General features: G+C 36.4%; 1 protein-coding gene across 11 annotated transcripts in view; it reads left to right on the top strand.

Annotated features, from left to right (window-relative positions):
* PDLIM5 (PDZ and LIM domain 5) overlaps positions 1-25,463 on the top strand; it is a 219,392-nt gene extending 193,929 nt beyond the window's left edge. For all 11 annotated transcript variants that reach the window (XM_042935867.1, XM_042935866.1, XM_042935873.1 and 8 more), the window contains 5 exons: positions 1,067-1,241; positions 15,483-15,663; positions 18,112-18,232; positions 21,615-21,730; positions 23,238-25,463. In XM_042935867.1, coding sequence (XP_042791801.1) covers positions 1,067-1,241; positions 15,483-15,663; positions 18,112-18,232; positions 21,615-21,730; positions 23,238-23,327 — 683 coding nt within the window. In that variant the 3' untranslated portion in view covers positions 23,328-25,463. The remainder of the gene's footprint in view (positions 1-1,066; positions 1,242-15,482; positions 15,664-18,111; positions 18,233-21,614; positions 21,731-23,237) is intronic.
* The last annotated feature ends 1,388 nt before the right edge of the window (positions 25,464-26,851 follow it).

The following is a 26,851-nucleotide window of genomic DNA, read 5'->3' as shown; positions in this document are numbered from 1 at the left end:
AATTACTGTTTTTGTTTTCTTTGGGTTAATACCCCATAGTGGAATTACCGGATCATATGGTATTTCTGTTTTTAAAATAACTTTTTTAACATTTATTTATTTTCAAGAGACAGAGAAAGACAGAGTGCGAGTGGGGGAGGGGCAGAGAGAGAGGGAGATACAGAACCAGAAGCAGACTCCAGGCTCTGAGCTGTCAGCGCAGAGCCCGACATGGGGCTTGAACCCACCAACAGTGAGATCATGATCTGAGCTGAAGTTGGATGCTTAACTGACTGAGCCACCCAGGCACCCCTGGTATTTCTAATTTTTTGAGGTTATGTTGGCCTCATAGAATGAGTTGGAAAATTTTCCTTCCATTTCTATTTTTTGGGACAGTTTGAGAAAAATAGGAATTAACTTCTCCTTAAAGGTTTGGTTGATTTTCCCTGGGAAGCCATCTGGCCCTGGACTTGTTTCTTGGGAGATTTTTTACTGCAAATTCAATTTCTTTGCTGGTTATCAGTCTGTTCAAATGTCCTATTTCTTCCTATTTCAGTTTTGATAGTTTATGTTTCTAGGAATTTATCTATTTCTTCCAGGTTGCCCAGTTTGTTGGCATATAATTTTTCATAATATTCTCTTATAATTGTTTGCATTTCTGTGGTGTTGATTATGATCTCTCCTCTCTCATTCATGATTTTTATTATTTGGGTCCTTTCTCTTTTTTTTGATAAGCGTGGCTAGGGGGTTATCAGTTTTATGAATTCCTTCAAAGAACCAGCTCTGACTTTTATTGATCTATTCTCATAGGTTTTTGTTTTGTTTTGTTTCTGTATCATTTATTTCTACTCTAATCTTTATTATTTCCTTTCTTCTGCTGGCTTTAGGGTTCCTTTGCTGTTCTTTTTCTAGCTCCTTTAGGTGTAAGGTTATGTTGTGTATTTGAGATTTTTCTTGCTTCTTGAGGTAGGCCTGTGTTGCTATATATGAATAGATGATTTTACAAAGTAATATTATTATTTGAATATTAGAAAATCTTTATATTTGGCTTATTCTCATTCTGATTCTTCTGTGTCTTAATTCCTAGCACTTTCCAGTGGAAGAATCTCAAACAGTGCAGCCTCATCAGGAGCAGTAGCACCAGCCAACTCAGCCAGGGGACAGCCCCAGTCACATGACCAAGGCACTTTAGTGCAAAGAGCTGAGCACATTCCTGCAGGGAAACGAACTCCAATGTGTGCCCACTGTAACCAGGTCATCAGGTGGGTTATTCGTTTTTGGAATTTTCTTGAAAGTACTTAATACCAATGTTAATTTTTTTTATTATTTTGAATGATTTCAGATTTTATTAGTGAAAATATTTTTGCTATATTTTTATGTAGTCACTGAAGTGATAAATAAAAATATATATTTCTTAGAATCTCTTGTAATGAAAAGTAATTCTGGACTCTGTAAATAAAGCTAAAAATACCGCTTTTCTCAGTTATTGATTCCTGTCAAAACTAAGAAAAAATAATGATTAATGTGGCCTTTCAGAGAGTAATAAAATTTTAAGACTCAAAGGGACCCTGAAGATTATTTCTCTGAACTTCATTCTTTTACAGATTGTAAAAGTGAGGACTTTTCATTTAGATGAAAAATAACTAGTGAAAAAGTAAAGAACTTTGAGCCCTAGAGAAAAAAAGATTGGATTTTTGAATACCTAAGTACTGAAAGATATAATTACCTTTGGATCTATTCATAAATGCTTTCAATTTTAGATTAGGTCATAACCTGCTTCTTTAAAATACTTTTGTATCCAAATCTGTTTTATTGTCTCTTAAATTCCATGAGGGAAAAAAGGCCCAGAGATCTTATGTGAGTGCACTATATTGCCACTTAGCCTCTGAGCGTTTCTTAAGTGATTTCTAAAATGTTAGAAGGTGTAGATATGAATGTCGATGGCAGGGATCCCACCAGCAGGACCTTGTTGCTTCTGTGAGTCGCCTTGTTGGCAGTAATAAATAATAGGTTGAAATGACTCTTCAAGCTCACTCCTCATTTTTAATTTATCCTGTTTTGAAATAGTTGAAACAGTGGCTTGTCTAAAGTTGAATAACGTTAAGGCTTGCTTGCATTTTCCCCTACTCTATTATATAATTATTGCTATTTAAGAACCAAATATAAATATTCTTTTCATTGACCCACTATTAAATAATAAATATGTCAAGGACACAGTACACAGTACATGATTAAAAATAAAGTCGATTTTGGGGCGCCTGGGTGGCTCAGTCGGTTGGGCATCTGACTTAGGCTCAGGTCATGATCTCACAGTCCGTGAGTTCGAGCCCCGTGTTGGGCTCTGTGCTGACAGCTCAGAGCCTGGAGCCTGCTTCAGATTCTGTGTCTCCCTCTCTCTCTCTGACCCTCCCCGACTCGTGCTCTGTCTCTCTCTGTCTCAAAAATAAATAAATGTTTAAAAAAAAATTAAAAAAAAATAAAGTAGATTTTTCATCTTAAGTGTTCATTGTACGTTTCAAAAATAATAAAACAGAAAGCAAAAATAAAAGTTCGTACGTAATTCTACCTTCCAAGATAACCACTACTAGTATTTGAACTCTCATTTTTAAAACACACATCTGTAAGGACACTTGTGATTTTACAGAAATAGAATTATAATACAATATTTTGTAAGCTGGTTTTTTTTTTTCACTTAAATGTGTTTTCCATCGTGAGTTCCTGCTTAATAAGAACGAGCCAGTAGCAGTGGGAGTAGTTATAATAGTTATGGGGAAAAGGAGGAAAAAACCAAAGTCTAGACAATAACCAACACACAGAAAGCATTTGTGGATATTTTACCTGAATAGATCATGCGTGACTCTAGACCCACTTGTTCAAGCCATAATACCAATTTGGGTAGAGTCAGTTTCCTAAAAGTAGTACTATAGGGTTAGTGCCTTAAAGAAATATCTAAATTAATAGATTCTAGCATGGTGCTGCTTTGTTCCAATAAATAAAACTATATTTTTAATTACCAACTGTATTTAGTTGTTATATTTTTAGGATTAATATTAATCAAATAAAAAAACAGGTTCTGACTTGTAACATTTGTTTTTAGAAGTTATGGTACTTTGGTTACCTAGAGTGGTGGTTAGGGATACTATATTCTGAATAAAAATACCCCTTATGGAGATTGGAGTCACTGCTATTTGTATGCTGTTGTAAGCAAGTAATTACTGGATGGGTTAACGAACTGTCAAACCCTATCAGTTGTTGATTCATATTGTCTGATTATCAAATTCTGTGACATCCTATAATCATAAGTACCAACACGTGAAAAAATTACTGTGGAGAAAATATGAACATCTAAATAGGAATTACATTCCCACCCCTCCCTACCTATCTTGGTTTCAGTTTTAACGCTAGGCCAGGATGTAATTTTAATACACAGTCTTTCTGCCATGTGAAATAAATATGTATTATATTAATAAGATGAATGGCCATTACTTATTGCTCCCTCATCTGTTAAATTTGTATTGCTCTGGATTATCCCAGCACTTTGTTATCAGTTAAGCATTAAAGCTTCATTTACTAGGGAAGTTAATAGGAACAGGGATTAATTCATGTCAAGATCACATGACGGTAATTAACATAAGCATATTTGCTTGGTGTTCAAATGCTAAAGTAGCTTGAATAGACTGTGGTCAGTTCAGAGACCTAGTCAAAGCATAATTCTTATTCTTGGCCTCAGTGTCAGTATCACTTACCAAAGCAAGGACACGTTATTAGATCAAGTGACATTCTCTTGGACACCTGTTTTAAAAACAAGCTGCGGTTGCAGGCTTGATACTTCAGTAGGGAATATTGTAACCTGCAAACTCTGGGAAGTTTAGGATTATTTTATAATTTATATCTTATTTTCCACAGAGTAATTTACATTATTTGTTTATAATTTGTATTGTTTTATTATGTATTTTCTTTTTTTTTTTTTAACGTTTATTTATTTTTGAGACAGAGAGAGACACAGCATGAATGGGAGAGGGTCAGAGAGAGGGAGACACAGAATCTGAAACAGGCTCCAGGCTCTGAGCTGTCAGCACAGAGCCCGACGTGGGGCTCGAACTCACGGACCGCGAGATCATGACCTGAGCCGAAGTCGGCCGCTTAACCAACTGAGCCACCCAGGCGCCCCTCTTATGTATTTTATAATTCCCGCATTTTCAAAAAGTATTTAAATAAAAGCAAACTAAGGCAAATTTTGTTTTATTTTAATTTCTTTAGCAAAGTTGATGGCCTCAGAAAACTTAATTATTGAATGTTAGCATTGAGCCTGTTATCTCTTATAGAACATATTTATCCAAAATCTCCATAAAATATTTTATTTGGATGTAATTTAATGCCTGACATTTTTTTGGTTTGTTTGAACCTTGAAAAGAGTTATGAATGTTGCACCTAAATAGACATTACTTTAATTAGTTAGTGGCCTTTTATAGATGGATAAGAAATTCTTTTGATGCTTTGATTGTTTGTTATGGAACGTGGGCACCTGGGTGGCTGTCAGTTGAGTGTCTGACTTCAGCTCAGGTCATGATCTTGCGGTTCGTGAGTTTGAGCCCCGCATCGGGCTCTGTGCTGACATCACAGAGCCTGGAGCCTGCTTCCGATTCTGTGTCTCCCTCTCTCTCTGCCCCTCCCCGCTCGTGCTCTCGCGCACGCTCTCTCTGTCTCTCTCTCTCTCTCTCTCTCTCTCTCTCTCTGTGTCTCTCTCTCAAAAATAAATAAACATTAAATTAAAAAAGAGAAGTTTGCTATGGAACATTTCCAATCCATTTATGATAGAAGTACCATTTCTTTGATTCTTACACTTAAGACTTGATTGACAGTTGAGTGCTGGTATAATAGGGAAGCAGAAAATCAGGTTAATGTAGCCAAAACCACATTTTATTTTTCCTAATAGGATAGGTTTATGAAAAGTCTAGCTTATTTCTTTACTGATCTACCCAGTGGCATTAAAATCTGTTCACCGCTTGTATTACATACAGGGAGTTAACTGAACCATTCACTTTAAGCTTAGTATCTTTGTGAAAGAATACAGGATTTATAGGGCTTGAATTTCTTCCTGGCTGTGGAATGCTTAAAAGAAATAGCCACAGTGCTATTGTTCTGTGTTTGCCTGCGGCACAGCACCAGAACAATCACATTCTGGCAACCCATTGTTTATTCCAGTGAGAGAGAGGACTTTAACATTTGTTTCTTGCTCAGTGATTTTCAAACTTTCCTCATGCTGAGCCATCTCAGCTACCCCAGGGAGAGGTTTTTGCTTGTTTCACCAAGCATTTCAGTTTCTCAGCATTCCCTTATTAATAGATTTTATTTATTCTCCCTTTCTGTTAAAACTTCACTTGAAAATAAAAAAGTTTGGTGTAATATGTTAGCTCTTGAGTTTAAGGGAACAACCAAAGACATTAGGCCAAGATTTATGAGCAAGACATATAGACCAAGATTTCAAATTTATTGTAGTGGAAAGTTTGAAAAAACACAAATGTTCAGCATCTAATATTATGGTGCCATTAAGATCCTCTTTTTGGATAATAATAATAATTGTTTAATGTGTTCTTGGCATATGTCAAATGTTGTGCTAAGAATTTTACCTGAATTCTCATTCTTTATAAACTTGCGAGACAATTAGTAAAATTGCCTCAGTTCATAGATGAGAAAACCTAGACACAGAGAAGATACATATTTGCCTGAAGTCACACAGATAGTAAGTAAATGGTAGAATCTGAATTTGAGCCCGGATCTAACTTTAAATTTTATTCATGTTTTAACTACTACTTAGGAAAATGTTTAGGTGCACCTGGGTGGCTCACTTGGTTAGGCGTCCAGTTCTTGATTTTGGCACAGGTCATGATCTCATGGTTGTGGGATCGAAGCCCCGCATGGGGCTTCATGTTGTGTGGAGCCTGCTTATGAGTCTCTCTCTCCCTGTCTCCTTGTCCCTGTCCTGCTCGTGCATGCACATGTGTTCTCTCAAAATAAATACATAAACATTAAAAAAATGCAGTAAAGAAAGGAAAATGTTTATAGTATCATATTAAGATTAAAACATAAATCTATTTTTGATTTTAAGTATGATGCTAATTTTGTGTAAAGAAAATATACATCAAGATATATTAATATATATAAATGTATAACTATTATGAATATATACATAGTCATCTTTGTTACTGTATTTAATCAGGAGAAAAACATCTTAAGCAGACCTGCAATAACTTGACTGCTTTTCTTCATAATGTGTTAGTATATGAGTGAGAAAGAAGGGAGTAAATAATAGATTGAATAATTAGAAGTTCCTACCTCCCCACCAAAATGACTTTGTACTATATACATGCATTCTTAGACTCCTATAGATGACCCAGGGTTCACTTTTCCGGTTTCTCATCTAATGTAGAAATGTAGTCATTCAATAAGCAACACTCATTAAATATTTTGTGTGCTACCCCATTTAGGCACCAGTGATACAGAAATCAAAGACATATTCCCTTCCCTTAAGGAAGTGACTATTACATACTGAATTGTGCCCCCCTAAATTCATATGTTGAAGCCCTAACCTCCAGTACCTCAGAATGTGCCTATATTTGAAGATAGGGTCTTTAAAGAGGTAAAATGAGGTCATTAGGGTGGGCCCTAATCCATTATGATTGGGGTTCTTGTAAGGAGATTTGGACATACATGGAAGGAAGACCATGTGAAGATGGCCATCCATAAGCCAAAGAGAGAGGTCTTAGAAGAGAGTAACCCAGCCAACATCTTGATTATGTATCTAACATTAGTTAGATCTGGACTCAAATTTAGGTTTTACCATTTATTATCTATGTGACTTCCAACCTCCCAAATTGTGAAAAAATAAATTCCTGCTGTTTAAGTCACCCAATCTGTGGTACTGGGTTAAGGCAGCCCTAGCAAAATAATCCAGTTATACTTTAGTAAAAAATACAAACCAGCATATCAACAACCATATCAGTTGTTGGTAAGTTTAATAGAGATACATCCAGAATCCTACTTGTGCAAAAGAAGTGAGAATTCTCTAGTTTCAACAAACCAATTTCTTTTATTTGAAAGGAATGGCAAACAATAAGGCTCAATAGCCTACTTATAAAATCAGTAGTTTTATACAACAAATATCCACTGAAAACTTTCAAAGTGTTGGCTGTTGTTAGAGTGGTAATCATATTACAATGTATAAACATGCCAAACCAAAACACTGTACATCATAAACTTACACATTGTATGCAATTATATCTTAATTTTAAAAAATAAATAAGTTAAAAAGAAAACATGCGCTAGTTGCCATACTGGCACTATAGTATATAAAGATTAAGAGACACTTCCTGTTTTGATACATTTTATCATCTGATAGAGAAGCCAAAACCCTGGCACAGATAACCATAATGTAATAATGTAAGCATTAGGAGAGGTACATCGTACCCTTATAGTAATACAAGAAATATATATGTACTGCCCTAATATCCATAGTAAGGAGTTCTGAATCATAGTACTTAGGAAAATTGTGAGATATCCAAAAGGTTCTAAATTGTCACAGTTGTAAAATTGAAAATTAATCTTGCCTCATGAAAATATATTAATAATGGAAATCCATGTTGGCGATTTCATTATCTGTGTGATCCTTCTAATATTGAGGTCTGTCAATTCTCTGACATCTTATACTTCAGTGATTCCTCTAGTTAACTTCAGCCACCAGTTTTCAGTCATATCCTCTACCATTAACTACATTTCCTCCATAATCTCATTTCTAAGCACCTCATTCAAGAACAGCAGCCTATATTTCCACTCCCCCCCCCCCCCCCCCCCCCCCCCCCCCGTTACCTCAATTCTAGCAATCCTTTGACCACTCCCTGCCTCCCAGCAACTTCTGATCCATTGTTTCAAATACCTTCTCACTGTTCCCTTGGGTCCCAATATCCTCACTGCCCTTCTTATCCAGTCTGAATTCTTTAGGCACTCATTAGTCAGTATCCCTTGCATACATCCTCAGTTCCTTTGCCCATCTCTCACTTCATCATATTCACTTAACTGAAACCACTAGGCTGGAAAAACCAAGTCTTGGTTTACTCTTTGCCCACACTTGAAGGTGGATGTGGCTGGAAGGAAACCCATTCTAACCATACTAACCAGTGACACTTTAAATTCATGGCTATTAATCTCAGGTGTGGGGTTTTTTTTTTTTTTTTTAATTTTTTAAAAATTTTATTTTAGAGAGCATGGGGCGGGGGGGGGGGGGGGAGAGAGAGAGAGAGAGAGAGAGAGAGAGAATGAGAGAGAGAGAATGAGAGAATGAGAATGAATCTCAAGCAGGCTCCATGCTCAGAGTAGAGCTCCATGAGGGGCTTGATCCTGCCACCCTGGGATCATGACCTGAGCCAAAATCAAGAGTCGGATGCTCAACTGACTCAGCCATCTAGGTGTCACTCAGATATGTTCTTAATAGTGACAAAAATCTGCTGTATGTCTCTAGTATGTTTACTTTTCCATCTCCCAGAAAGCCAGTTTTATGTTTTCTTTTTTCTCCTTAGACCTGTAATAACTTATTTCCCATTTTCACTGTCAGCTGATGAGCTTAATTCCTCTTTCCCTCTTTTATATAGGAAAGGCAACAGAGATGTAGGACTATCTAGGAAAAAAAAAATAACAAAATGGTGCTTGTATTCCTAACTTACCAGAAATTACACATTAAATGTAAATAGACTAAGCACTCTAATTAAAAGAATTATAGAATAGATAAAATCATGGTCTGGTTACATGCTGCCTATAACAGACACGCTTCGCGCTAAAAGATACCAAGAGATTGAAAATAAAAGTGTACAAGTGTACAAAAAGATACATCATGCAAACTTTATAACCAGAAGATGGCTGGAGTGACATTATATACTAATATTAAATAAAACAGCCATTAAGAAAAAAGGTGTTGAAAGAGAAAAGAAGGACATTTTATAATGATAAAAAATTAAATCCATCAAGAAGATACAACAATTATAAATATATATTCACCTAATAACAGAGCCCAAAAATACATGAAACAAAAACTGGCAGAATAGATGGGAGCAATATAGATAATTCAACAATAATAATTGGGAACTTCAGTACCCTAGTTTCAATAATGAGTATAACACTGCACAGAAAGTTGACAAGAAGCCTTGGACAACACTGTGACTGAACTTAACAGACATCTATAGAACATCCTGTCTAATAACAGGAGAGTACAAATTCTGAAGCGCACATGGAACGTTCTCCAGGATAGACCACATGTGTTAAACCATAAAACAAGTTTCAATACATGTAAAAGGACTGATGGTCATACAAAGTATGTTGTCTGAGCAGAATGGAGTGAAATGAGAAATACCTAACCAACAATTTTGGGAAATTCACAAATATGTGGAAATTAACACACTCCTAAACAATCTCTGATGAACTCCACGTCAACCTATTAGGGAACTCACATGACATCTGCATAATCCTTTTCGCCAGGTAAAATAAACTAGTCACAGGAGTGATGTTCCATCATATTCGCAGGTTCCACCCACACTCTAGACCAGGGGATCACACAGGCCATGTACACCAGAAGACTGGTGTCTTGGGGGCCATGTTGGAATACTGCCTGCCATGCTCTCTCTCCCAGTTTTGCTCTTCTTAGTTAGTGGTAGCTCTGTTTGCTCAGTTGCTCAGATCTCATGTGATCTATCAGCACATCCTTTTAACTCTTAACTTTTAAATAGACCCAGAATCTGAACCTTTCTCACTGTTTGTACTACTACTACTACCCTGATCCAAGCCATGGTTCTCACCTGGGATAATGAAGTTGTTTTCCAACTAGTATCTTTCTGCTTTTGCCCTTGCCCTTTACCTGTCTGTTCTCAACACAGTAGCTAGAGTAATCCTGATAAAACATAAATCAGATCATGTCACTCTTTTGCTGGAAACCCCATAATGGTTGGTAGAAGCCAGAATCCTTACAGTGGCCTAAAGGCCCTACACAGTCACTCCCATCCCACCGCCACCTCATTATCTCTCTGTCCTTATTACTTGACAATTTCCCCCTTGTTTCCTCTACTGCAGGCACATTGGCCTTCTTGCTGTTTCTCAGACTCCCCAGGCCTCTTCATCAGGCCCGTGCACTTGGTGTTACCTTTGCCTGGATTCTCTTTCCCTGGATATTTGCATGGCTCACCTTTGCCTCCGTCAGATCTTTACTAAAACAGGTGTCCCTGGCCACCTGTTTAATCCCCCCCCCCCAATATATACAGTCTCCCTATCTTCCCTCCCTGCTTCATTGTCCTCCTCTTGTTAAAATCTAACTTTTTTTTTTAACATTATTTGGTTTTTTGTCCCAATGCTAGAAAGTAAGTTCCGTCTGAGCAGGGCATTTCCTGGCTTTGTTTCCTGCCATATTTTCTGCTGTTCAGTTAATGACTGAACTTTTAAAAAGTATTTGGAGGAATGTATGATAACAGTTTCTCCAAGTTGAATTTATACCTCACTTGTCTTAATATATAGAATCACATTTTCCTGCTTCGTGGATTTTATAATAACCAATATAAATAATTGAGTATAATTGTCTCCAATAGACTTAAAGAATTATCAGTTAATATTACCTTTTTTAGAACTTGTCCTTTTTATTCACTGTTATGTTCAGGCTCATTTTACCTGTGCATATATTTTTGGGCAGTGAGTCATTTATGTCTTTAAAATGAAAAGCTACAGTTGGCCTCACAACCTTTTAAAAGCAGTATTTTAATGGGCTTACAAATTAAAGATGATACTCAGTAAAAATAGAAATATGTTATTTAATGCTCCAAATTGGAAAGTTTGGGCGCAGTTTACTGGAAATGCCGCACTTCTAATTTTAGGAAGGATTGTTACTATTGCTAATTGTGAGCATTGTAAGTATTGAAAGGGAGTGTGTTTCGCTGTCATGTTCGAGTGTATTTCATTCTCTTTTACTCTCCCTGCACATGTCTTTGTATTTGTGAATGTGTGTGTGTGGTTTTTTCCAGTGATCTTTTCTGTTCCAGAAAACTCTTCCTATGGTTCCATTGTTCTTGGACTCCTTGCTCATGCCAAGCCCTTTCCAAAATTTGACCATATTAATAATATAAAATTGGTGTATACATTTTTATTATATCTAATTAAGTAGAGTATCAGATGCCATTTTTGTCTTTGAGCACAAGTTGTTTTTTCATGTGGCTTTGTTTTTACCTTTTGTTGACTAACTTCTTTTGATTTTCTTAGCTTTTTTTAATTTTTAACTTCTATTGATGCAGTAACTTTGGGTCAAATATAATTTCTAATCTCCAGTAGCCTTAGAATGCCAGCTTTACAGTTATCATCCACATGATCTTAGGAATGTTAGGTAGCTTCTGATATTTTCTTCATCTATTTATAGAGCTAATTTCTATCACTGAGAGTTATTGTTCACGTTAAGTTACAAAGGGAGGCAAGAAGGGAGCATTTGATTTTGAAGCTGAATCCCTGTTAGGTTATGCCTGTTGAAATTTGCAACCCCTTTCACCTTCTCACCGTGTAAGCTTTTCTTTTCCTGTTCCTTTTGACATCTTTCCCCACCTTTCCTTTCTCTCTCTCTCTCTCTCTCTCTCTCTCTCTCTCTCTCTTTTCTTTTTGGTATAAGTCTCACAGAAGATCAAGAGGCTAAAAAGTTTCATGAGCTAGGTTAACTCTTTGTCAGCCAGTCAGTGCTTTAACTCTTTCCTGTCTCTTCCTTTGTCAGTCAAGGAGTACTTGGGAAAGACAGTGGCGTGGAGGACTGGAAGAGAGGTAGCTGCATACTTAATTCCACTTTGCTGTTACCCAAGCCTGTCTGTCCAGGTCACAGATGGAAACCCAATCTACCTGGAACAAGAAGAACTTCTTCAGTGTTAATCCTGTGTTAATGAATTTGTTAAATTAGTCTCTGCCAACACAGAAAAGAGTACTTTGTTATATATAAGAGATTTTATTGTTTCATCTATACATAACTTCAAGGACATGATGGGAAAGGTGCTCTTCCAGCTGGGCCAGGGAATACCCGGTTGGGGCAGTACCACACTGAGCATGTTTAAGAAAGGAGCTCTGGCAGGAACAAAAGTTATATTCAGCTCAGTTTTTAAAGGTGCAGAGAGTGTTTCTTTACTGTTGTTAAGACATTTCACTATTTAGATTTGATAAGAAAGTAAGGAGGTATCTTAAACTTATTCTTTCAATCAATGATAGTTTTTTTTTTTTTTTTAATTTTTTTAATGTTTATTTTTGAGAAGAGAGAGAGAGAACAGGGAAGGGGCAGAGAGAGAGGGAGACACAGAATCCAAAGCAGGCACAGAGCCCGACGCAAGGCTCCAACTCACAAGCCATGAAATCATGACCTGAGCCAAAGTCGGACGTTCAGCTGACTGAGCCACCCAGGTGTCTCTCAACTGATGATAGTTTTAATTAATTTAATTAATTTATTTGTACTAGGCACTATTCTATAAACCTTTTAAAAACATTTTTAAGAATACATGAAATATAAGAAAATCTTCTAAATTATAAAAGGAAGCAAAAGAATAATGAAAATCATGAATGGGACCATTAAAAATGAAGACTGGTCAAAAATGTGCTCATTGAGACTTGGCAAAACCTATAATAATGACCTTACATACTTGCCTAGGGTTTGACTAAATTTGGCTTTAAGCCTTCTAGTGGTCAACAAAGAAAGTTAATTTTTAAATTTACTGTACGATGAGTAAAAACCCTATTGCTCAGAAGAAGCAAAACTGTTCTTACTACACAAACCTGAAGGACTTTCTCCAGAGAGTCCACATGGAAATGACCCTGTATGATCTCTAACAGATAACACTCTCAATAGCAACTTAGAGGAGGAGCAAGGGTGACTGTCACAAGGCTGTTTCCTAGGACAAGTGTCAGTGTAGACTGATGGTGTCAGGCTGAGCACCGGTCATTAAAGGAATCATTCTGTGGAATGGATCAGGTCCAATATGCCATGAATCGCAGAACGTCCTTCTCTGCTGGTCTGACTTGGTTTCAACACCTATTTTAGGAAATCTAAAAATGGAGTGTGTATTCCTCAATCAGTTGTTCTTTTCTCAGATGAATTTTGTTAAATATTTTCTGGCACTGACAGCCATGTTTGTGGAGAAAAGCTCTCAAGTGCATCCATACGGAATGTGGAGTTTGATTAGATTGACTTTTGCAAACTGGAAAGCTGAATACAGATACAGGCCTTCAGGGGCCATCCAGCCTATGGAGGAGCTGGAAGATGTGCCCTCATAAAAAAAATTCAGTCTAACAAATTCTTTGAAATCTGCCTTTAGTGTCCAAGCAAATGTTAGCACAGTTCTACCAGACTCTATGTTATGGTCACAGTAAATTGAACCTGGCAGCCTTTTCAAGGTTGTATAACCAGATACCCACTTGGTGGAAAAGCTCAGTGGACTCATGAAACTTTGTCTAGCTTTGAGCATTGTGACTCCTTGGTTTATCTTTGAATATATACTGAGAAAATGAGAAGAAGGAGCTTGTTGAGTAGAACTGTTATTTATTATCCAATTAAAAATTGAGGGACAACCTACCCAAAGTAACATATTTGGTTACAGAATAAGTGATCTATAGCCCTTTCTTTCTCTGGCAGGAATTAGTTAACAAAGACACTCCTTGTTAGTGATAACAAAACTATGGTGCCCTAAAGCTTAAAAACATAATAATAAAGTATTTGTCTCAAATGCTCAGGAGAACTGCATGCACCAGCTGATAAAAGTGGCATCATGTTATTAATAAAAAACAAGTTAACAAAAAATGAGGCTAGAAAATACCCTCTTATACCTCAAAGAACACATTTTTATCATTCATCGAGAACTTTTTTACGTTTTTGACTCTTGGAGGATTAGGTGCTGGTTCTGAGTAAACATCACTGTATTTGCAAAGAATTTCCCAGTGGGAAATAGTTACTGAATACTAAGGTTTATGTTATCATTAAAGGCTAAAAAATGCTTCGATTTTGTGATGCTCATTACTATGACTTTTCCTATAATCTGCCTAGAAGTCAGGTATCCGTGCTCACTGACAATTAACTGTGTGGTCACTCAGTGATGATAATTGATGGTAATGAGATGAAAAGCAGAACATTCAGTTGACTATACCAGTTTGCTACAAATCAGGAAATTCAGCTTCTGGCCTTCACTCAGTCAGTCATTTTATGATATTTGTCAATCTTTTGAACATTCTGTATCTCAGCTTCTCCATCTGTTAAACTGAGTTTGTAATAACTGCCCTGGTCTATCTCACAGGAATGTTGTATGGACAAATTGGATAAGTGTAAAAGTGCCTTGGAGGTAAAGCCACTCTGTGAATAAAAATTAGTGGGATGGAGCTACTGAGAAGTACGTTGCAGAGGCTAGAATGGTTCATCTCTGCAGGCTTCATGACTAGATAAGGGTTCATAATGGATTCCTGTCAAGGAAACCAAACCCGCCTTATCAGTTCATGACTATATAGTATTTAATGGAAAAAAATCTCTTTACAAACATTTGTTACCTTGAAACAAATGTGCATTAAAAATCAGTCATGTTTTAATTAAATAAAACCTTTCTAAGTAGCTTCAAAACAGTCTCTAATATCCAGTTGACAGTTTCCATAGTCTATTTGGAGGGGTCATAAACATTTGATATGTTTAATAGAGTTGAGAAATAAGTATATGAAACAATGTGCGGGGAAGAGAAATTGACTGCAGTGTTTTCTCAGGTAATAATTATTACTGTTTTTAAGACTCCTGACATTACCAAATTGAGATTTCTCTTTTGTCTATTTTATAGAAATGTCAACTTCTCATCTCTGTCTAAACCATGTATTTTTTTTCCTGGTTATTTCATTTTATGTCAGAGTTAACATCCTCATTCTCATTCATTATCATGATGCAGACAGACCCACTCATTGCAACTCAAAAAACATAACCACTGGGGCGCCTGGGTGGCTCAGCTGGTTGAGCGTCCGGCTTCAGCTCAGGTCATGATCTCACGGTCCGTGAGTTCGGGCCCCGAGTCGGGCTCTGTGCTGACAGCTCAGAGCCTGGAGCCTGCTTCAGATTCTGTGTCTCCCTCTCTCTCTGACCCTCCCCCATTCATGCTCTGTCTCTCTCTGTCTCAAGAATAAATAAACATTAAAAAAATAAAAAAAAAAAAAACAACATAACCACCAAATCTGTTGAAGATGAAAAAAAGTGGGGGAAATGGCCTTTCTTGAAGGAATCCCTTAAGTGCTTTTTACTCCTCCCCTTTATTCTCTTCACATAAATGCGCAGAGAGTTCCTATGTAAATTTACTGCGCCTATGTTTTCAGCCCTTGAGAAGGATAATTGAGCAAGTATTTAATTGTTTGGACATTGCATAAAAGAGGTTCTGTCCAAGCTAACTTTAGAAACTTTTATTCCCAAGCCAACTCGATCTCTTTTCTTCTGGCAGGGGACCATTCCTAGTGGCACTGGGGAAATCTTGGCACCCAGAAGAGTTTAACTGTGCTCACTGCAAAAATACAATGGCCTACATTGGATTTGTGGAGGAAAAGGGATCCCTGTATTGTGAGCTGTGCTATGAGAAATTCTTCGCTCCTGAATGTGGTCGATGTCAAAGGAAGATCCTTGGAGTAAGTATCAGAAACCTGTTTATTCTGAATGAGCTTTAAAGCACAATAATTTTTTTGTTTTGAAACCCTTACATCAGTTTTCCTTTTTATTTTCTTCTTGCTTGATCCCCTCTCTGTTTTCATCACTGTTTATTATTGTAAAGCAAAACTAAATAGACCTCTGTAGAAGTATATCGGACTCGTGGGGTTAAGTTGTCTTTGGGTTTGTCTTACTGAGTGCTCGCTTGTCTGGGGAAAGTCTAGCCACTGTGGGGAAAAAAATAATTTACTGTGGGTGTGCTACCTCAACAGGACCCTGTTTGCTCAGGAATGAAGAGGTCGCACAGGACCACACACATCAGAGTTCTCAGAACTGACACCTTCACTGTTTTAAATTAAATTCCATAGCTTTTATAAGACCAGCATTTCCCCATTTGTCAGGGTTCAAGCACAGGGCACAGATCTCATGAAATATATAAGACATGAAGCTTATAAATGATATATTTTTCTTAAATGCATATAATGTTTAAAAATATAACCTATTTTATGAGAGTAGACATGTAATAGAAAAATAAGCTAACCACCTTTTTTTTTTTTTTTTTCCCCTTTTCGAAAAGGAAGTAATGTAGGAGTCAGATACATAATGAATAATGATGAATGAATGAATTTCCTGCTCTGGAATACTCAGTTTGCAATTTGCAAAGAAAGGGTCAGTCATTTCCTGTGGGTGACCAGGAGTTGGAATTTTATTTTAGAAGTGGCCAAGGTGCCTGGTCCCATACGAAACTCCTAAAACTAATACAGAAGATGGAGATGGCATTGCTGAATTCTGCCATTCTCTCTATAAAAATGTAATAATGAAAGTTTAATTTGTGTCAGTTGAGAGAAAAGTTAGTATAAATTATTGAGTAGTTTTAATTTCATGTTACATCTTTAAGTGGGTCTAAAACTTTGAGGATACTTAAATTATAAATATTCTTCATGAAATATTTCTGTATTATTAATTTGTACAACATGTTGGGAACAAAAAAGTAGCAACATACGGGCTATACCTTCCCAAGTGACAAATAAGAAGTTGAATATATGTTAATACTGTATATAAATACAGTCTATGGAATTCTAGAATCATTAATAACACAAAGTCAGGTAACAGTCTTAGAACCAAATGAGGTTGTAGGAAATGGAAATCTTATCCTCATTGCCTTAGAGATGGGCCAGAACTTCACTACAGGGACAGATCCTCTGGGTTGTTTCAGTTGTTCAATTGCCTGTTCTAAGGGATAGGAATCAGTCTCAAGGATAGAAAGGGAAGTAAATGCTAAGAGCCATGAGAAATGATTTGGTTCAGTGTATATTTGTTGTACATTTTCATGGTGATCTTTTTGGATCTAAATTACTGCCATGTCTTCCCATTATCCATCACTAGGGAACTGTTGCATTTTCTGTGGCTAATAATTTACTCTGTATCATTGTATTTTGACAGTTTTTTATTATAAAAATATTTCACTCTAAATAATTAGAAAATACCAAAAAGATGTAAAGAAGAATATTAAAATGACCTATATATTTACCAGTCCCAGATAATTCCTGTTAAGCTTAGGATGTATTTTCTTCCAATTTGCTCTTTGTAATTCATTTACAAAATTGTAACCATACTTTATGTGTAGCATCCTCTTTTTTTGTGATAAAAGAGTAAATCCCATTTTATTAACTCATCTTCAAAAAATAATGTTTAATGGCTCCATCTCTGTCAATCCAAAGAAATGATTCCTTGCAAAACCAGCTTCTTAATAAGACTTTTTACTAATTAAACTCTGGCCCAAGTCTTTGATACTTGTTTTGTTTTGTTTTGTTTTGTTTTGATACTTGGTATTTTTAACCATTGGGTCATTGTTGACTAGAATCCATACTTTGTGGTTCAAATTTTAGATGCTCATTTGAGTGTGTGCTTTGTGTAGTCACAGCTGATTTCCAGAACTGTAAACATGTGTTAAACTGATTGGATTACACTGATTATGTTATTACTCCCATAATACACCAAAGCATAGGTTTGTTTTAATTTTTGAACATTTTGCCCTTCCTCCATGACATTTCCTTTTCTTTTTTTTTCCCTCCATGACATTTTCAAGATAATACTATGAAACCTTTGTAATATTCCCTGACACCCTTTTGAGAGAAAGCAGAATGTATTACAGCAAGTACTCATGAAATGCTTACTTTATTCACTCCCTATATAATGTTTAAGTAACACAACAGTCGTTATTTAAATAAGTTTACTGAAAACTCACGTATTATATAGGGTATCAGTTTAGACCATTTGTGAGTGTGTCTTTAGAGGAAAAGCTGATGGTAACAACAAAGCGTGTGCCTACATTGGGTCAGTTTAAAAGGGCTGTGTTGGTACAACTAATAGAGCAAGCATCTGTGTATGATCATCTTTCTTTATATCCAATTGCCTTTCTGTAACAGGAGGTCATCAATGCTTTGAAACAAACTTGGCATGTTTCCTGTTTTGTGTGTGTGGCCTGTGGAAAACCCATTCGTAATAATGTTTTTCATTTGGAGGATGGTGAACCATACTGTGAGACTGGTAAGATCCTGAAGCCATTAGTTTCTTAAATTTTGAATAAACTTAACCCTTAATGTTACTACCAAGTTGAAAGGCAGTAGGGGACAAAGTGGATTTCCAAATTGTTTTGGGGGCATTTAATGTTACTCTAAATATACAGCAAAAAACTATGTAAAACTTTTATGTGATTTCGTCAAAACAGATATTCCCAGTTTCCTGAAGAGAAATGAGCATGTATGTATGCATTATCTAGTAGGAAAATATTTTACTTGAATCCCTAATAGTTTATGGATATGAATTCCACCACATTGTGTAGCTGAAAGCTACCTCTAATGGTGAATTTTGAGTGGTTACAAACATGAGAAGTATTCAGCTATTGAACATGATATTGATTTGCTGTTTAAGGCAACCGCCTTGAAAATAAATTGGAAGTCCTTTGTTACTCTTACTGAATGGAAGGGTAACCTTGGCTTGGATTGCTCCCTTAGTAAAATTATTTTTAATAAACTGGACTCTAAGGACCAATCTGCTACATTTGTCTTACTACGTGAGCTCTGAACACTTCCTTTTCTTTCCCAAAGGCTGTAAGTGAACTTTTATAACACTTATTTGTTATTATTCCTCTTAGATATTAGTACCACACATATGTTTCAAAAAACAAAATATTTTCCTTCATCATGCCTGCATTCATCACCGCTGCATTTCCACTTTAGAGTTGTTGATCTACCTTGAAATGCAAAGTGTGGTGCTGGAGGAAAGGAATGTTGTACACTATTGAGTTAAGGGAGCAGTCAGCTTCTAATTTGAGGCTGGTAGCATCACGTGACCTTTTATTGCTCACTCATTCCTTCCAGCTGAGTTAGGAGCAGCGCGGATCTATGCCAGACTATCCACCAGGAAACTCTATGGAGACACCAGTGACCTATCTTGTCGGGGGGCTATTTGGGGACAGGATGGCTACAAGCTGCTACCCTGACTCAATCAGAATATTTCACATTTTGTGATTTCACTTAATTCTTCTGAAGAAAGAGGTGTTTGTTTGTTTGTTTGTTTTAAAATTAAGTTTTGCAAGACATTTTGACTAACTGGCAGATAGTCCCTGTCCAGCTACATACCTATACAGCTATCTAGCCTTAATATATTCATGTAGTCTAAGAAGGAAGATTTTTAAAACCCCAAAATTGCTTACAGAAAAGGAAAAATATTTTTGAAGATTTATTTAAATGTCACTTCTAGGGGCGCCTGGGTGGCTCAGTCGGTTAAGCGTCCGACTTCAGCTCAGGTCATGATCTCACAGTCTGTGAGTTCCAGCCCCACGTTGGGCTCTGTGCTGACAGCTCAGAACCTGGAGCCTGGTTCAGATTCTGTGTCTCCCTCTTCTCTGACCCTCCCCCGTTCATGCTGTGTCTCTCTCTGTCTCAAAAATAAATAAACATTAAAAAAATTTTTTTAAAAACAAAAAATAAATGTCACTTCTAATCAACATGATCTACTCTTGTATTTTTTTAACCTCCAACACTTGTTATTAGCTCAGCCTTTCCCATTTCAATAAATGCCCCACTGTCCACTATCCCAAAATCTAAGATTCTGTTCTTTCCCTTACTCTCCTCATATCCAGTGTAATTAGTAAATTCTAGCAGTACCCTCAGTGTATATAAATTCATTCTTTTCTCCACCTCAGTGGTCACAACTAAATCCAACTCACCCTTTGCCTGGATGTTCTGATCACCAACTAAGATGGTCTGTCTTCTTTCCCCAACCTTTAAATAGAAGTTATGATAATATTTGTTTCAGTGTGAATTAGATTATGCTTGATACCTTTGTTGGCTTCCACTTGAGTAAACATACATTCCTTACTAGACACGCTTTGCCACCCTTTTCTTCTACTACCTTACCCTCTGTCAGGCATATGTCATCACCCCTTTGCTTTTCTGAACATGCTGAGATTCTTCCTACCTCAGGGTCTTTGTATTTGCAGTTTCTTCTAACCGATATGTTCTTCCACAGCTTTTCTGTGGTGAGTTCTCCTTTTTTTGTCATGCCTCAGCCCAACTGTTACCTCTTTAGAGAAGCCTTTCATAACCCACCTATTTAATGGAGTGTTACATACTTCCCTTAACTATTCTGTATCACAGGATTCTTTTCTTCATGGTCCTTTTCACAATGTGAAATTATTATCACTTGTTTGAAAAATACAATAAACAACAACATCCTGCTCCCAGTGAAGATATAATCACCCTAAAGAGAGCAGCCACATCTGTCTTTTTCACCATTGTGCCACTCTTTAGTGCCTAGAACAGTGCCTGGCACATAGTAGGACTCAGTGGATAGGTGTGGAGCAAATGGTGCTAAGGAATACTGAAGATTGTTAAGGAAGGTAAATGAAGTTGGAAATGATAGTCTACTTTCCGCTCCAGCCCAGGTTGGAGTAAACACAAGTAGTGAGAATGGCTGCATAAAAGAAAATTGCCAGTAAGTTCTAATTTAGTAATAATAAAGAAACATCTTATCAAAACTGCTTTCTTTAGAAGGAAATCCTACTGGCATTTTATAACTACTCTGTGTCAAGTTAATGGTGTTCTCTGGCTAAGGATTTTTAGCACAAAGTCTTACAATTGAAAGGAAATTGCAGCAAAAGAATTAGTGGCTAATACTGTTAGGATACAGTCCAGCTAGAACCTCAGTCAAGGCTCTTATTCATGGAAGTTTCTTGTGACTTTTTTTCTTTCCTACCAAGTTAGATACTCTATGAAATGTGCTGGGATATCAGATATTTCTTCTTGATTTATGTTCTTTAGTCTTACTGTTGCTAGTTTTTGGAAGTTCTGTTGTCTTTTGTTAAAACAGTCATGTCTGTTGATAGCTTATCAGAGAACAGAGTTGTTCTTCATACGAAGTTGGACATTTAAGTAGCTGGAGATAAGTGAGAAGTATTACGTAGAAAAACAGAATAGGGGCGCCTGGGTGGCTCAGTCGTTTAAGCGGCCGACTTCGGCTCAGGTCATGATCTCGCGGTCTGTGAGTTTGAGCCCCGCGTCGGGCTCTGTGCTGACAGCTCGGAGCCTGGAGCCCGTTTCGGATTCTGTGTCTCCCTCTCTCTGACCCTCCCCCATTCATGCTCTGTCTCTCTCTGTCTCAAAAATAAATACACATTAAAAAAATTAAAAAAAAAAAAACAGAATAAAGGACGTTATGTAAATAAATAGCATTTACCCCACAGGTAACCTGAACCACACTACACATGTGTCTCAAGCCAAAACATACCCTCTGAAAATTTTCCAGTTACTAGTAACTTCATCTTCTCATTTAATTCCAATTTTGTTGCTGCTTTCTAGGAATTCTTATTCTAAAGCTTTCTCATGTTTAAATTATGTCTCCCCACCCCCACCCCGCCCCAATACAGATTATTATGCCCTTTTTGGTACCATATGCCGTGGATGTGAATTTCCCATAGAGGCTGGCGACATGTTCCTGGAGGCCCTGGGCTTTACCTGGCATGACACCTGCTTTGTATGCTCAGTAAGTAAACTCTTATTTCCAAGTGAGAGGAGCAAGTATGGCCAGTTTTCACCTAAGCACTAAATGGAAATAGCAGGTTTTGTATCTTTCAGACCTTCACACCCAGAAGTATTTTTACAGTGATCTTCAAAGTTGTTCATTAAATTTTTTGGCATTATTTTGAATTACTTGGCACAGAATAAGATGCTTACCCCTTTAGAGAAGGTCCTATTTTTAATTTATGTTTATAAGGAGAAGCTGTATATTTCTTAAAACAGTAAGAGACCTTGACATTTTTTTAAAACTCTGTTTTATTGGAGTGTTCTTAGTAATTTTTGGAAACATGAGTACTTGAAATAGAAACAAACAATTCTAAAAAAAAATCTATTGTTGAATTAATCATGGAAGCAAACTATATGTTGATTTGCCTCCTTCCTTAGCAATAGTCCATGAATAATTTTTTTTTTCTTTTTGAGACTATAATAAACCTATAGTTTACCTATTGTATTTGATATTTTCACATTTTTGGTTTTATTTATTTATTTTTTTAAATTTATTTATGTTTTTTTAATATATGAAATTTATTGTCAAATTGGTTTCCATACAACACCCAGTGCTCATCCCAAAAGGTGCCCTCCTCATTTGGTTTTATTTTTAATGGCAGAGATAGATTGAGAGATTTACATTACCCTAAGACTTTTATTTTTAATTTAGAAAGTAAATATCCAATAGAGATATTCTGTTCAGATATTTGCTTTTTTTTAATCGGATTTAATATATCTTATAATTCTCAATACCCGTTGTATGAAGGGAAAAAGTTATGTTAATAGGAATCAAAGGATTTCCCCAAACATGACCATTGACCTTGCTCACCTCCTCCATCTCTTAGACTTCAGGGTATCTATAAAATGTAACAACTGGTAGCAGATTTGCTTGCTCCTGTTCTCTGGTAGAGATGCTCATGACCATTACACTTACCAAAGGCAATAGGAAAGACAAGAAGACATAAATGTAGATAGTTAACAGACTGTATAATCATCCAGTAGCCAGATGTTGACCAGGGTTTTTACTATAAGGAACAAATAAATGAATTAAAAAGAATTCTCAGGCAGTCTACGTCTATGTGTCTGGGGCCTTTGGAATATCTGGCAAAGCAGTTGTATTTGTTTTTGTTTTGAATGCTCTGGGTCCCTACAACAGGAGGCATTGATTAGAATTTGGGAAGAGAACTTATATTTAATGTGACCTCTTTATGTCTTAATTTTTTCATCAGAGCCAAGTGCTTCACTTATCATAAAGAAAAATAGTGATCACTGATTTAAATAAATCAGAATGCATTCCAGAAAAAAGTCATTCTTCATTGCTTTTGAAAGATTGCATGAGATATCATAGTAATGGTTAAATATCAGAATGTCCAATACAACCAACTGAAGTGCTTTGTCTTATCCAGTGGGTGAAAAATCATTTCCCCTTCTTAGGCATATTTGATAAAATAACGATATTCTTTTAAATAATGCTTCTTTTTCAGGTATGTTGCGAAAGTTTGGAAGGTCAGACCTTTTTCTCCAAGAAGGACAAGCCACTTTGCAAGAAACATGCTCATTCTGTGAATTTTTGAAAGTCAACAGCTCAGGGGAGGAGAAGAAATTTGAAGAGAAAGAGAAGAATTAGAATTACCGATTAGTTTTTAGATTTAATATTTGTAGGAGTTTTGAAAAATAATAGTGACCCTGAAGGGATAAATTCCAGCTTTAAAAACCAAGTCTATGAGGAAATATTTGGCTTCGTAAAGTAGAGAGACAGTTTGGCATTTATGATTACTTTTTCCTCTATTTTCTGCCCATAAAATAACTTTTATAAAAGCCAATTTCCTGGTTGACTATTAAATTCATCATAGAATAAATTAGTGAAGAATTAAACTTTAGAATAAAACCCTCTAACATTTAGGCTGAGGTAATTATACTTTCTTTCCTTGTTAGGTAGTTCTGAGTAAATCCGTAAAAGGCAATGAAAATTGCCTTGCATCGTTAGTAGGTAAAATGTATTTTTTCAAAAATAGTGCTTATCTTTAAAAGAGGAAATAGTTTAAACAGAATTTTATCAGTAGTAGGTATCAGTTTTTTAAAAAACCGTATGTACTTTTTTGTCTTCTAGCTGATCATTCCAGTGGGGAAGACCATTGAGATTTTTTATCAAAATGTGTCCTGCCAATAGGAGGTGTGATATTTCTCTCATCTACCCCCCTCCAAAAAGCCACCATGTAGTTTATAAATGTCAATTTTTTTGCCTTTTATTAAAATATGGCCGTTTCTATTTACGTATTCACTGTTTTATCACCTGTATTAGTCAAACTCCATTTTTCCCCCTTCCCTCATGCTGAGGTTAAGAGAGTAAGTAGAAAAGAGTGTGGTTAAGAATTATGGTAAATCAGAGGATTGTATCCAAAATTTTTAAAAATCCCCCCCTTTTGGACAGTAAGTCCATTAGGTAAGATTCAGATTTGTACTACTGACTGATAAAGGTTCGAGAACTCTCTTCGCAGAATAATTTTTTTCTTTGATTCTGCATTAGAAAAGTAAAAGATTGGCTTGGGGATGTGATAAAATCTAGGATTTTTGTTTGTTTGTTTGTTTTCTTTCAGTAGCTCTCTCAATAATAAATGAATCACTTCCAAACGTGATCATGAAGTTTGGAAAACGTTTACTCCCAGAGGTTGGTAGTATAGGAGGGAAACATGATCAGTCGCCCAGACTGGCTCGTTATTTGTTTTCTGTATTTGGAGGGGGAAATTATGTAGATAACACATGAAGACAGAGCAACCATTGTGGTGAAATTGTGAATCGTATTGATATTTGCCCAGTGAGAAAACAGATTATGACATTGAATAGTTTTTCCCTTTGTTTCTAGAATGGATGCAAGCCCATGATCCCACTAAGGTATAATATCAATTTGTCTGGGGCAAGGCGCTTTTAAAGTTGAGACAGAACCCCAAGCCCTCCCTGCCCCATAACTCACTAACGACTTCACTTCCATTGTGTGTGTGTGTTTGTTATAGAGGGAGGTTTTAGGCTCTAATATTTGTTTAACCTCCCTAAGAACTTTGCAAGGCATCTGTCCTGAAAGCTGTTAATTTATGGCCTAGCAGATTTATATTATATACAGATAATAATTAACTGGGAATAAAAGAATGAACAGGGTGACATGAAGTGGCTTCACCAGTAGCAACCCCCAACTACCTCCTCGCCCTGCATCTGTAGGGAGGCAGGAAGTTTTATTTTCGAAACAGAGTGCTGGGACTGAATTGTGCGTTATTTCTCATTGCTGCTGAAACCACCTGTAGAGTTCGTGCTGGCTAATGTGCGTGGTCACATATCTTAATGTCAGTCTCTTTCTTTACATGATATAAATTGGTGGTTTTGTTTTGATGTAGTAGAGATTTTTTTTTTTTTTTTGGTTGTTTAGTTTTGCCTTTATAGATTCTGTGCCAAGATAGTATTTGAAAAGTCAGTGGCATTTAGGTATTTCCTTTAAAGAATTTTATTTGACCTGGATTTCTTATTAAGTTACCTTACACTAAGGATCTCATTTTTATTCGATTTTTCTTCATACACACTATTCATGGAGCGTAATTTTGCATTCCTCTAAATTTTGTCCCTAAAAGGATAACATTACTTCTTCCTAATTTATCATTTAGTGTTTGTGCTTTGTCCTCTTTTGTGGCAAAGCTTTATATCTGTTCCTAAAACAGTTAATCCTGTGAAATAAATATTGATTATAACCCAGAAGAATCTCTGTATTTTCCAGTGGGGAATGCCATATTTAATATACCAGCATTAATCTTTTAATAACTGGCAGAGCACTTTATTCTTCTGGCGAGCTCCCTGAATATTTATTTTTCTGATTATAAATATTCCAGATCAGTAGCATTTTTTTTTAATTATTACCTCTTTACTGTAGAGCATTTACTTGTAGTCTTTCTTGATGTATATTTTGGAATGCTGTACTTAGTATAATACAGATTAAAATTACAGTATATGACTCTAAAGCATCCCCCACTTGTATTTCCCAAATTCGAAAATGCTAGTGACAGGTTCCAATTTATAACATTTTGTAGACTTCCAAGGGCTGAATGTTGCCCACTGGAGTGGCGGCCGAGAGAGGATCCCCACTGTTTATGTTCATAGCAGCATACTATTTCTTACGGATTCGGGCTCCATTTACAGCCGAACACTACAGCCTCGTCATTTGGTCACAGTGTTAAGACCGATAAGAGTTGCAGTCTTCCAACTGTCAGTTGAAACCTTACGGTTAAAAGTCATCTACAACAAAAATGTTTTCATGGTGCCATTTTCACAGGGTAGTGTACTAGGACCACTTTCATAGAAAATAATTCCTTCCTCTCCCTTGTTCAAGTAGGAATCTAGTGTTGTATTAACATTTTTGTAATGTTTAGAGTTTTTCAATCATCCCTGTCGAAAGGAGAGGCCTTTCAGACATAAGAGAGGGGGAAACACTGAATAATTTTACACGGATCTAACGTGGCATCACTGTCATCCCTAATCCTCTGCATGTTTTAAGATACTGGCTTTGGATTTTCAAAATATCATTTGCCTTTCTGTTAATCTGTATTTTCTGTTGCTTTACATTTTTCGGTTTGTATATGTCTGTACTGTTTTGCTTTTGGCTATATTTTCGAATAAACACCACATGAGAAATATAATCAGCATAGTTACACCTTAATGTGCACATAATAAATAAATGGCCGCAGTGATGTAAACAGGCTCTCCTGGTTTTTCTTTTTGTGGGTGGCACGTGGGTCCCATCAAAGTGATCATGGGGATAACAGGGTTTGCAGGATCGGAAGAGAAATGACAATTCCCAGGAGAATCCCTCTTTTATGACATTTGCCTATCAAAATGTCCCAGAAACAAAACATTTGAAAAGTGTCACATTTATTCTGCCTCGATCCATGTTTATGCTGTGCATGTAGCAAGTACACATAGCATGGTTGTAAATTAACAAATAAGTTCCATTGTTTTAAAAAAATACTCATTGCTGAAACCGTTTATTGGAATAACCTGTCCTATCAAGCACTATTTGTATCACATATCCTATTTAAACAATGTAAGTCGTCGTCTACAT

This window comes from Panthera leo, chromosome B1 (genome assembly GCF_018350215.1).
Source record: "Panthera leo isolate Ple1 chromosome B1, P.leo_Ple1_pat1.1, whole genome shotgun sequence".
In the NCBI taxonomy this organism is placed as follows: Eukaryota; Metazoa; Chordata; class Mammalia; order Carnivora; family Felidae; genus Panthera; species Panthera leo.
This window is presented reverse-complemented; position numbering and strand designations above follow the sequence as displayed.